The 13,487-nt window shown below is 41.3% G+C and overlaps 1 protein-coding gene across 9 annotated transcripts in view; it reads right to left on the bottom strand.

The window, feature by feature from the left end:
* The window catches only part of CFAP20DC (CFAP20 domain containing), a 269,680-nt gene extending 260,046 nt beyond the window's left edge, over window positions 1-9,634 (bottom strand). For 7 of the 9 annotated variants that reach the window (XM_023547569.2, XM_023547566.2, XM_023547564.2 and 4 more), the window contains exons 1-3: window positions 9,310-9,634; window positions 6,715-6,804; window positions 3,847-3,940 (exon numbers count right to left, since the gene is read on the bottom strand). In XM_023547569.2, coding sequence (XP_023403337.1) covers window positions 3,847-3,940; window positions 6,715-6,804; window positions 9,310-9,330 — 205 coding nt within the window. In that variant the 5' untranslated portion in view covers window positions 9,331-9,634. Of the gene's footprint in view, window positions 1-3,846; window positions 3,941-6,714; window positions 6,805-9,309 lie in introns of those variants that run through there. The other 2 variants (XM_023547565.2, XM_064274293.1) reach the window with 2 other exon arrangements.
* Window positions 9,635-13,487: the final 3,853 nt, after the last annotated feature.

Below are 13,487 nucleotides of genomic sequence, written 5' to 3'. Positions count from 1 at the left end.
CTCAACATGGCAAATTTAACACACAACTATGTATCAGAAACTAAGTCTGAGGTACCAAGTAGAAAAGGTAAGATCCTTACCCTCAGGAAGTACACAATGTAACACTTTTCTTTATATGATAAGGTGCTGAGCGAAGGTTTTGTTTTTCACATTTTTAGAGATTCTGAAAATTTAAGGTAATTCAGAAATATTTAAAATGTAAAGTTAAACATATTTAATTTCACTATGCAATTTTCTTCACAAGTACCAAATAGAGGTGGGGACCCACTGACATATCTAGTGTCAAGTCTGCATAAATAAAGTGGATGTTTACTCTTAAAACAGGAATACATAATGGTAATTGAACTTAATTTAGAAATGCTAATTAAAGTCAATTCTCTATTCAGGCTATGTCATTTAATTTAAAATTAACCATAACATTTTCACAGAGAAAGTCATTCTATAGAGGTAAAAATCACTATGTAAAATTCCAAATAATTAATCTTAAAGGCATTAGTGCAGGGCAGGCTTCATAAACTGTTTCATCTGTTCCAGTGCTCCATATGTTACAGAAAAGCCAGAATAATTTTTAACTACAGGGCATCGTACAAGAAACACATTAAAAGATTCTTCCATTTCTTCCAATGACAATGATCACCCTTCCATTGGAAAAAGCAATTATAACACATGAAACTTGGCTTATTTCTAAAAAAAGACTTAGGTATGTAGTAAAGTGGAGCTTGTCTTTAATAACTTGGCCTTTGGAAGAGGAGGACTCTTTCTCAGATGGGTCTAAGGAAGGTTATCAGAAGTGGTTTGATTTTGTCAGCAACGTGATCATGGCATAGACAAGGAGGGCAGCATCACAGGGAAGTACCAGTTGCTGACAAGCCCATTATGACTCATGGCAACCCCACACGTGTCAGAATAGAACTGTGCTCCACAGGGTTTTCAATGGCTGATTTTTTTTTTTTTTTGGAAGCAGGTCACCAGGCCTTTTTTACGAAGCATCTCCGGGTGGACTTGAACTTCCAGCCTTTCAATTAGCAGCCAAGACTGTTAACCATGTGCACCACCCAGAGACTCCCGTACAGGCAGCCTTTACAAGTCCAACAATAAGAACAAAAGAACTCACATTGGTTTGGGGCTTACAACATAGCCACGTTCTTACAAACCAAATATATCTACCTCACAAAGTCAATATCCTTTAAAAAGATGGACTATGCCTCCCACACAAAGAATAAAAGTTTCAGAATGATTCCCTTCACTTATAAGTACAAATTTACGCAAAAAAAAAAAATTATTTAAAAAAACGATCTATGAGGAAACTATGCTTTAAAAATGGTAGTAAACTAACAAAAATTCTTTTAACAATGATTATTTCTTCTCTTTGAGGTTTTAATTCTAATTTAAGTTTAGAAAGGAACATTGGATAAACACTTTAAATCATCTTCCATCTATAACTTCCATGGCTTGGTTTATGTCTTAGAAATCTAAAATATGAATGTAGTAGCTTGAAATGATACACAAAGGCACTGAGCCTATGAAAGTTTAGAAAATTGAATTATATTAAAAAATTAGGCACGAACAACAGGTCAATTCGTAGTGCCTGGTACATAGCAGGTATTCAATAAATGAAGAAAAAAATAAATAAAAGATGAATGTAAATGAGAAATGATTACTTCTATTTCCTAAATCATCTGAAATCTGTATTTAAAACACAGGACAAGGCTGATGAAACTCTGATTAATCATTTTGATAAATTATATTTCTTAAATCACATCAGTTTACTCAAAACCTTATCTCATAGCAGAATCATCACTGGGCTTTGATCATAAATTTAGGTGATCTCTCAGGGTTCCTTCTGCCTTAAAATGCTGACTGTGAAGAGTACTTGAAGCACTTACTGATGAAGATCAAAGACCACAGCTTTCAGTATGGATTAAACCTCAACATAAAGAAAAGAAAAATCTCACAACTGGACCAATAAGCAACATCATGATAAATGGAGAAAAGATCGAGGTTGTCAAGGATTTCATTTTACTGGGATCCACAATCAACACCATGGAAGTAGCAGACAAGAAATCAAAAGACCCACTGCATTGGGCAAATCAGCTGCAAGAGATCTCTTTAAAGTGTTAAAAACCAAAGATGTCACCTTGAGGACTAAGGTGCACCTGACCCAAGACATGGTGTTTTCAACTGCCTCCTATGCATGCAAAAGCTGGACGATAAATAAGGAAGACCGAGGAGTTGACTCCTTTGAATTGTGGTGTTGGCAAAGAATATTGAATATACCACGGACTGCCAAAAGAATGAACAAATCTGTCTTGGAAGAAGTGCAGCTAGAATGCTCCTTAGAGGCAAGTATGGCAAGACTGTGTCTTACATACTTTGGACATGTTGTCAGGAGGCATCAGTCCCTGAGAAGGACATCCTGCTTGGCAGAGTACAGGGTTAGGAAAAGAGGAAGACCCTCAACGAGGTGGACTGACACAGTGGCTGCAACAATGAGCTCGAGCATAACAACGATTGTAAGGATGGCGCAGGACTGGGCAGTGTTTTGTTCTGTTGTGCACAGGGTCACTATGAGTCGGAACCAACTGGACGGCACTTAACAATAACAACAACGTTCAGAATAAGTAAGAATTGCAATTTGCTCTTTGGCTTTTTGCTAAATCACATATTTATCTCTATAACTAATAGATATTAATATTCCTAAAGTTATGAGTTAATCTGTCACTGAATAACGCCTTGCATGGTATTTTTCATAAATTTTTTCTCACAAGTTAATATCCTATAATTTAGGAATTCCTGAGTTTATTTCAAAGCTTAGCTATAAAACCTGATTTCTTGACGAAGCACCAACCTCGGTTTGTTTATCTGTAAAAGAGCACCTGAGAAAAGGAAGTAATAAATGTAAAATGCCTAAAGTCCTTGCCATACAGTGAAACCAGATGGCATGCAGTTGATTTCAACTCACGGCAACCCCATGTGCATCAGAGAAGAACTACGCTCCACAGAATTTTCCACGGCTGATTTTTCGGAAGTGGATCCCCAAGCCATCTCTGGGGGGACTGGAAGCTCCAGCCTTCCGGTTAGTAATCCAAAGCATTAACCAGTTGCAGCACTGGGGGACTCTGCCACATACTAAGTTCTCAATAAATACTATCACTATTATAATTAATAGCTATTAAATAATCTTCAAAATACTTCTAGATTTCTAATATACAGTGAGGCAGAATACATAAAAAAGCCTAGCATGTATAAAACAAAACTCCAGTTCTTAAACAATGCCAGACGTACTAGACCAGTAGAGACTAGAGGAACCCGAAGACTGTTGCCCTGAGATACCCTTTAAACTTAGAACTGAACTACAGTACAGGTCTCCTTCCAGCTAAACAGCAGACTGGATCAAAAAACGAACACAATCCGCTAGTGAGTACTGAGCTCTTTAATTTAAAAAAATCATCTATATGAGACCAAACAGTCAACATTCACCCTAAAGCAAAGATGAGAAGGTAAGGGGGGTCAGGGAAGCTAGACTAATGGCAACAAAACAACCAGAATGGAAATAAAGAAAATATTAACACATTGTGAAAAAAGTAGCCAATGTCACTGAATAATATGTATAGAAATTGTTAAATGTGAACTTAATTTGCTGTGTAAACATTCACCAAAAGCATTATTTAAAAAAAAAAAAAAAAAGCCTAGCATAGTGTTTGGCATAGTTCTAAAAAAAAAAAAGATCACATCACTTTACATCAACGTATGCTTGTAAAAGTTATACCTAAATACGCCTGTTTATGATCTGTAATAATGTAACTTTAAGCATCAAACGTTAAGTTTCAATGTTAAAACACTTACGGATCTGCTTATTCTCCTTTGGTAATTGGATTTTGTTTGTTTGGCTGCTGCCTTCCAGGACAAACACAAAACTTCTAACTTCTTTATCAAACTCCTATAGAACAAAAATGAAAACAGTGATAATTGAAGCATATTTTATTTATAAAGTCACAACTGCAAACCCACAGGAAAAAGTCCCATGTTGATATTTCTTAAACTCAGGCTCCAGCCTTGATGGTATTCTTATCCTAAGCCTGGCTGGGAATTAGGATACACATGCACACTAAGCTGCTTGAGCAAATCCCCTCTGAGAAAGACACCCTTCCTCCAAACAGTAAGTTCTCCAGCTTCAGGGAGTTACTCATATAGAGCTTCCAAAGTTTAATGACCTTTTCTCTCTTATTAATCTATGTATTCCTGTTTAACGGCATAGGGCTGTCCATCACCTCGTTAAGGTATAGGAAACCATCTAACCTATGCTGTATCCATTCTGGAAGCCCCTTGGTTTCAGGCCATGGCTCATAGACAATTAATCCTTGCCTTATTTTACCAGTGTTCTAACTCTGAAATTCTATTTATAAAATTTACTTAAAATCGACGTGAATGAAAACATTATAGTTGAAGTTGCCTAAAAAACTAAGGTAGGAGACACAGGAAAAAAAAAACTCTCCGAATGAAAATGCTCCTATATCTATATTTCCCTCAAAGTGCTACTGTAAGTGGTTATTTTTTATCTTAGAGCAAATTCCCAATCTTTGAACATAAAGATACTTTTTCACATTAAAATATTTCACAGATCACCCCACTCTTCAGGATTATAGTTGGACTTTTTGTTTATGTTAAGAAATGTACTTTAACTAATAAAAAATGGCTACTGTAAATTAAGTAATAGTTAAATAAACCAAACCAAACTCATTGCTGCTGAGTTGATTCTGACTCACAGAGACCCCAGAGGACAGCGCAGAACTGCCCCACAGTTTCCAGGGAGCGGCTGGTGGATTGGGACTGCTGACCTTTTGGTTAACAGCCAAGCTCTGAACCACTGTGCCACCAGGGCTCCATATTTAAATAAATTTATATTATATTCATTGCACTAGCACCTCAACGTGTTTAAGATGAATATACATGCCCCAAGTATATTAGTTATTCCATCTATGTACAAGTTGGGCATATACTTAAAATCTTCAGGAGTTTACCACAACCGTCAGCATGGCCCGTGACCCCTGCATCCTCTGAACCCTCTCCATTTCCTACCGTGCACGCTGCCTCACGCTCGCCATGCTGGCCCCAGAGGCCTTCTTGTCCTTTGCCTCAAATACTCTTCTACCAGCCCCACCCTGTATCTAGTCAGCTCTCAGAGCTCAAGCGTCACTTCCTCAGGGAAGCCCTTCCTGATCTCCCTGCTCTATACCCTCACAGCACTGTCTACCTCTCACTCAAGCTATGTAACCTTGGGTAAGTTGCTTACCCTCTCTGGGCCTCAGTTTTCTCATCTAAAAGATGGGTATGAAAGTACCTATTTCTCATGCTTACCATACATATTAAGTAATATATGTAAAGTACTAGAAGCTATGCTGTACAAAATAGTCAGCACTCAATTAATAAAAAAAAAAAAAAATTTTTTTTTTTTTTTTTAAAACTATCCATACAGCAAACAAAGGTCCCCATGAAACTGTTCTTCTCTTGATTGCACCAGGGAGAAGAGAAACGGATGGGGATGGATACAGGTTTTCCAATCTGGTGGCTTCTAGGTGAGACAATGTCTACCTGATGGCTTCTGTTTTCCCTCTAAAAGTAGGGAGTGAGGTCTTATGGAGAGTGAGGGAGGGGGGGCACAGGCTGGGAAGGAGGACAGGGAGTTAATGGTTGAAAACCTGAAGAAAATGGAGAAATAACCATCTTGGAGACTAAGGGAACACAATAGGATTATTGGAGAGCTTTCGCGCCATTTCAGTTGACTGTACAGTATTACCAGTCTGAGAGACTGTACCTATTTCCTTCAAAGGTCCTGAGCAGTCCAGACACAGGCACAGAGAAGACAGATAACTGGAGATTCAGAAAAGGCTGGGTATGCTGGGCAGGCATGATGAAAGGACACGGAACAAGCACATGCAAGGTCCAGATTGGGAAGTGACTGAAACAACAGACTATGGCTTCTGAGCTGGAGAGAAAAGAAAGTACGATAGTGAAAATAAAGAAAACTAAATGCAGAGGAAAGACAGAATGGCCAGTGGCCTAAAGGCCCCAGTAAGCGAGTCCTTTACATAGTGAGAGGAAGTGAGCAAGCAACCTTGAGAATCAAAGACTGGGGTCAGAGAGGGACATGTGAATATCTGAGTAATTTCAGAGGCCACGCAGTTTGGGGTGATAAGGTCCAGGGTGTGACAGTGGGAATGGGTGCTGAGGTAGAGTGAAAAAGGTCATCAGAGATGAAGAAATTAAGAAATTCAGAAGTCTGGGGCTTGTAGAGATCTCCCCCGTCGATACCAGTGTCCCTAAAACCTCAGCAGGACTTGGTACTGAGAAGGGCTACGAGCCCTGAGCCAAGGTCTCCGGCAACTGAGCGCTGATGTCGGGAGAGCCACAGCCAACAATGTCATGAGAGGCCTTTGGAGAAAAACAACAGGAACAACAGTTCTCAAAACGCATCAAGCCCTTTTTGCTATAATCTTCACTCGCTTTTCTTCCCAGGGTTTATGTGGCTCTCATATCTGGTTGCTCAGTGATTAAACATTCGGTTGCTAACCAAAAGACTGGCAGTTTGAATCTACCAGCCGCTCCTTGGAAACCCTATGGGGCAGTTCTACTCTGTCCTATAGGGTCACTATGAGTCGGAATCAACTCAATGGCAATGGGTTTGGGTTTTTTGTTTTGATTTCTAACACTTACTTTCCATATCACAGACGGACTGCCAAGGATCTTCCATTTTGCTCCAGGATTTTTTCCCTGAGCACTAAAGATTTCAACAAATGCACCTCCCTAGAAAACAGAAAGGAAATACTTAAGAGTGAAAGACGATGCTGAGGAGGAAATCTGATCTATAACCAGGGTTCCAGGCATTCTGTCAGCTAAGAACATCTGGAGGAAACATTAGCCCTATCATTACCCCTCCTTTATCCCTTGATTGTATCTGAGCTACAGCTGTTCTGATTTGGGTCTCCTTGGATCAACTGCTTAAGCAATTTTTTCCAAGTATAATAAACATTAAATGATTTATGCCATATGAACGTGACAAATCTCTCATGTTTGGGAGTCATTTACTTGACCGTACAGATCATGTTTACGGAAGAGTCTATTCAACTCAGTCTAAAGGGTTTAAACTCAATTTGCCAGCCAGGTCAGTAAGTTCTGACAATTACCTCTAGCTACAAACCTTCTAGTCATACTGACGTAAGCTCCAATCCTGGCTTTGCCGTTTATTAACTACCTGACCTCGGAGTTACTTAATGCTGTGATTCTTCACCTGTAAAACAGGTTGTTGGCTTGCAGAGAACAGTAAATGTAAATTATCAAGCACAATGCTTGGCACCCTGCAAGGGCTCAGTAGTGCCAGGGGTGATTATTGAAAAAAAAAAAGACAAGTTAAATATGTTAGTAAAAAGGCTTGGTGCAACTAATGGCACAAAACAGTTTGTGTATAAAATTTTTGAATAGAAAACTAATTTGCACTGTAAGCTTTTGCCAAAAACAACGAAAATTTTAAAAAATTATTAATAAATTTAAAAAGTTATATTTACACTAAAAAAAAGCTTGGGAGGAATTTTGGAGGGGCAATTCTTATTTTGAGCATTCCTACAAGATCTCTTTATATATTTAATACAATTTAATTTGGAAATCCATAAAATCTGTACAAGAAAAATAGAGAATCAGTTCTACAGACACTGCAAACCTGAGAACATGGAGGTATATGCTTACGTAAAAAAATGCTAACTAAACACACTGCTGAATGTCCATAAGCTTTAATTATAAAAAGGGGGAATTAAATAAGCCCATTATTTCTGAGGAGTATAACGTTTATTGTGAGAAATTGAGAATCTGAAATGAAGACTAAATAGTTCTCTTTTATGCCCTGTTTGAATTATAAGTAGCACATGAGCAAACCAGTCTGGTCTTTGTACACAATTTCCAGCTTTTAAATTTCTCAGTAATATAAAGATAATTTTGCTTCTGAGTTTTAACAAGCAATCACTTGACATCATGGCACTTAATGTCTTCTTCCTTAGGTAGTATTACGTGCAAACAGCATGTGAGATAGAAATACTATAACTTACCAGGTCAGTCATACTTCACTATGAATTTTAAATCTGAGGCAATTTTTGTAAAAGAGAAAAATCCTTATACCTGATGAGACGGCAAACTCCCTCCTTAGCCCACCCTCTTGCTTCTTTTTGCTTCCCTTTGTTTTCCAAATTTCCCCCAGTCTGCATGTGACTTTTGTAACAATGTACCTTACCTGTATTGAGTGAAACAAACTCTAAAATTGTTGTAACAAAATTAATGACATAAAATGGGATAGAGAAAAGAGAACTGAAGAGCACTCTGAGGACATGCATCAATCAATAGGCAGGCAGTATAGGTGAAAATGTAGACGCAACCAAGAGGTGGATGCCAGCGGAGGGCTGCTGGGGTACAGGGGTGTTCATCCTAACTGCCAGGATGAGATGGCAAATTGTAAACACAGCAGTAAATAAAGAGCGTAACCTCAAGTAGAGGTGAGGAACGGAGGGCAGGGGACAGGGTCAAGGAAGTCTAGGAAGGGAGATGTCCCAAGGTGAGGAAAGCAGGCCCTGCACTGAGACACCCCAAGATATTCAAGCTGACTGCCCCTGAAGCAGTGTTTCTCCAAGTGTGATCCTTGGACCACCTGCATCGGAAACACCTGGGGGAGAGGGGGAAGTTGTTAAAAAGGTAAATTAACTGACCTCATCTCCAGAAATTGATTTAGTAGATCTGGGGTGAATCTGCATTCTTACAAGTACCCAAGTTCTCAAACACACTACTAGGAGGTACCCAAGTGTTGGAGAACCACTGACCCCCGGTTTTGGGAAAAAGCAAACAGCACATAGTAAGAGTGCTTATTTTCTTTAATGGTTTAACTCATTCATCCATCCATTCACTCAACTGCTGAGCTACCCAGCGTGCACCGCTACTGAGTACCAGAGGCACTTGTTAACCATCTTATTTCTGGGTCACAGCCTCAAGAATCTGATTCAGGTGATCTGGGCAGGGCTTCATGTCTGCATTTTAACGAGAACTGCGGGCAACTCATACATCTCGAGAGGCACTGAGCTAGGGATCGAACAAAAGCCAAGTCGCAGGGCTTAGCCTTGGCTGCTTTTTATTCCTCACAGGACCACTCATCCATTCATTCCTTCTCACCCCAAAGAAGACCGTATTATGGGGGTGAGGTGTCAGATTTTCATTTGTCCTCACCCCAGAGGAGAAAGTGACAGACAGGCTGGAGAGCCATTTTGGGTTGGTTACCTGGTACTCATTTTTGAACATTTCCGCAGGGGGCCCGGGGCTTAGGGGGCACAGAGGTCAGGGCTTCCAGCGAGGACCGTGAGCCCGACGGCCCGAGACGGGCTTCGTGGTCGGCCGCCACTCGGTCAGGCTCTTCTCAGCCCTCCAGCCCCTTGTCAGCTCCACTGGCGACCCCGGGCTCGCACCATCGCAGCCCCCGCCTCCGGGGTCCCCCGCTCTACGGAGGGCGCAGCTGCCTGGGCCGATCGGAGCCGGCCCTGGGGCCCGACTGTGTGCGTAACCTACGTGACCCGGCGCCGGGCGCGGAGCCCTAGACAACCGCCCGAGCCCCCCGCCCCCGGAAAGGCCAGCCCGCTCCCGCCGCCGCCCGGCCCCGCCCTCTTCCGGTCGGATTCGGGGGCGGGGCGACGCCAGTTCCAGCCGCCCCATTGGCTCTCGCGAGGCACCGGCGCGTTGCGCTGTGTGGGGTGTTCTCGCCGACACGCACGTGAAGCTACGCGGTGACGTAGGCGTTGCCCAGGCAACCGAGGGACTCTGGGGGAAAAGATGGACTTCCCAGCCTGTGACCTACGCTCCGCTGACGTAGTCACCTGGGCCATCTAAAAAGGCTAAACTTAGCCGTTCAGCGCCACCCCAGGGGCTGGACTCTTCTAGAGAACCTGTCACGTCGGCTTGGGCTCTGCTTGTAACCACTGATAACTGGTAGATTGCTCAAGGGCAGCCATGTAATCACGGAACCCACACGCAGCTTCTGGTTTGAAGGGTCCCAAACTTGGGTTTGTTGAAGGTTTTCTAGCCCGTTTCACTGTTTGAGAAGGCCCAAGGAAGTGGAGGTACTTACTTAAGATAATACACACATTAAAAAGCCCAGGTTTTTGGCTCAAAATAAAAACTGCATACATTTATTGAACCGGGCACTCTGTCAAGGGGAGAATTTGTTCTTTGCCTCTTCCAGCTTATGGTGGCTGCGAGCATTCCTTGACTTGTGGCTGCATCACTCCAGTCTCTGCCTCTGTGGGCACACTGCCTCCTCCTCTTTTGTGTCTTAGCCTCTGTGTGTCCCTTATAAGGACACGTGATAGCACTTAGGTCTCACCTGGGTAGTCCAGGGTAGTAGTCTCATCTCAAGAGCCTTAATTTAATCGTACCTGCAAAGACCTTTTTTTTTTTTTTTTTTCAAATGAGGTAACATTCACAAGTTCCAAGGATTTGACATGGGTATCTTTGGAGAGGGGCATTTTTTGGCCTACCACAAAGGATGACTTCTACAAAACAATTTTTGATAAATTCTATAAGAGAAGCACAAAGTATGCTGAGTGTACAGGAGGAATCTAGGAGAAATCTTAAGGCTTCTACAACCTATTTGGATGTCTGAAAAGCTTTTCTTGGCCCCATAGCTGAAGTGAAACCCCAACGTTGCTCTGTTTTCTTTCTATCCTTTTCACTATCTGAAATTATATGATTTTTTAGGTATTTATATGTTTATCATCTGTCTTCAGCCATTAGAAGGTGAGTTCCATGAAGGCAAGGACTTTTCTGTGTACACTATTGTATCCTCAGTTCTTAGAATAGTGCCTAACACATAGTACGTATTTTATAAATACATATTTGTTAATTGAATGAAAGGCACATCAAAGTCAGCATGTTCAAAACAAAATTTATGATCTGCAAACCTGGGCCTTTTTCATCCTTCCTGGTTGCAATGATTGGTACCACAGTGCCTCCTGCTCCCTCACTTCGTGTGCTGGGCAGCCTCTATATGGCCCCAATGAGACCCCCCCCCACACACCTTTTTTTGTACTCTCCTCTTGTGCGTGGACTGGATCTAGTGACTCACTTCTAATGGATACAGTGTGGCAGAAGTGCTAAGATGTCAGTTTCAGAAAAGGTTACAGAAAGACTGACTTCCTTCATGCTCTGCATCTCCTTCTCTCTCCCCCTTCTTCCCCTAGCTCTGAGGGAAACAGGCTGCTATGCTGTGAGTAGCCCTATGGCGAGGCCGAGGCTGGGTGGTAAGAACTGATGTCTGACCCATAGTCAGTGAGGCCTGAGGACTGCCAACATCCACGTGGGTGGGTTTGGAAGGGAATTTTTTCTTAGAGCCTTGAGGTGACTATACCCTGGCCGACACCTTGATTGCAGCCTTGTGACTGACCCAGAGTGAGAGGCACCCAGCTAAGCGATGCCTGGATTTCTGACCCACAGAAATTATGAGATAATCAATGTTTATTGTTTTAAGCTGCTGAGTTCTGGGGTAATTTTTTACAGAGCAATAGATAACTAATATACCCTCTATTTCAGTCCATTACCCAGACCTATTTATTTTATCTAAGTCCTAAAATGTACCCGCCTTCGCTCCATCTGTGGCGATGCAGCTGTAGTCTGTGCTCTGATTTACATGCGATTTCCTCAGCCTTGAACTACTGTAAGCTGCTAATTGACACCCACTTTGGCCCACCTTCCTGTCATTCTTCGCATTGCAATCGAGGCAATTTTTATAAAATGCAAATCCAATCGTATCAGTCCCCTACCTCTAACCCTTTGTGACTTCAACAGAACACCTTAACGTGGCCTGCAGGACTCTATAAGACCCAGCTGGTACCCTCCTCTTCAGTTTATTCTGCGTTGTATGCTCCCCTTCATTTTAGGCACATTAGTTTTCTCTTAGCTTTTCATGTCTACCCTGTTTCTTCCTCCATAGGACTTTTGTACTCACATGCTGTTCTCGTGGATGGATTGCAATAGCTCCCCTTTTTCCTTAAGGCCTACTTATCCTATAAATATAAGGATCCCTGCTGGCACAGTGGTTAAAATGCTCGGCTGCTAACCGAAAGGTCAGCGGTTCAAACCCACCAGCCACTCCTTGAGAGAAAGATGTGGCAGTCTGCTTCCGTAAAGATTTACAGCCTTGGAAACCCTGTGGGGCAGTTCTAGTCTGTCTTATAGGGTTGCTATGGGTTGGAATCAACTTGATGGCAGTGAGTATACTATAAATATAGAGCTCAGATCACGGGAAGCATTCTGTAGTCTTAACTGGGTCAGATCCCCCTATTTATAGGTTCTCACAGCATCTTAGCACTTAGAATTACTGAAATCATTATTAAACACGTTTGTGATTCTATTGGATTATAAAATTCAAGAGACAGAGACTGTCTGTTTTATTCACTACTGAATCCTTACTTCCTGGTATACTAGTTCAACCTTGTACATGGTATAGCCAATAGTCATCAACTGAATGAGTGAATTAGGGTGGGAGCACATGTAGGATGAATATTGTTGAAGGACAACCATAATGGTGAATTAATTTGTTGATGAAAAAGCTAGCTACAGACTGGAAATGGTTAATTACAGTGTATCAGTAAGTCTCTTTACTCAGGTGATTTTTTTTTTTTTAATGATCTGTTTATTCAGTTTAAGGCTAGACGATACCAGTATCATTTACATCAATCTCCTCATTTCCTAGAGAGAAAGTAGTTGTTCAAGGTCACCCATCATCTCCTAACCCTAAGTTTAGGAGACTTATAGTTGAATATTCATTAAAAAACAAAAACCAAGCCCATTGCTGTTGAGTTGATTCTGACTGATAGCGACCCTATAAAACAGAGTAGAACTGCCCTCATAGAGTTTCCAGGGAGTGACTGGTGCATTTGAACTGCCAACCTTTTGATTAGCAGCCAATCTCTTAACCAGTGCACCACCAGGGCTCCTGGATTTTCATTAGCAAATATAATATCGGGCCTGTGTAGGCAGTGGACAATTCTAAAGGCTGCCCAAGTCCGATCAAAGTTGTTTTGCCTATGGAGGGTGCTACCCTTAACACCGATGATTGATGGTGGCTATAAAGCAAAATAAGAATGCACAGTACTTTAACAGTATAAACTCAATCAGGGATAGGAGGTGGCGTTTTATAATATCAAATGCTTTTGTTTGATTTGGATGACCAAAAAAAAAAAAAAACCAAAACCTTAAATTTGACTGTGAGTTTAAGAATGTCTACCGAATTCTCCGAAAAAAAAAAGCCAGTCTTCCCAAATAGCTTAGACCATGTTATTTATATACATTATAAAAGACAGTGGAACAGCTTCTTTAATTGCTATAATTTTTTAAGAAGTGGTACATTTAGTAATTGTGTTAAATTGCTTAACTTAATTTGGCAACATTAAGAATTAGCCATTTTA

Source organism: Loxodonta africana, chromosome 22, assembly GCF_030014295.1.
Source record: "Loxodonta africana isolate mLoxAfr1 chromosome 22, mLoxAfr1.hap2, whole genome shotgun sequence".
Taxonomy (NCBI): domain Eukaryota; kingdom Metazoa; phylum Chordata; class Mammalia; order Proboscidea; family Elephantidae; genus Loxodonta; species Loxodonta africana.
This window is presented reverse-complemented; position numbering and strand designations above follow the sequence as displayed.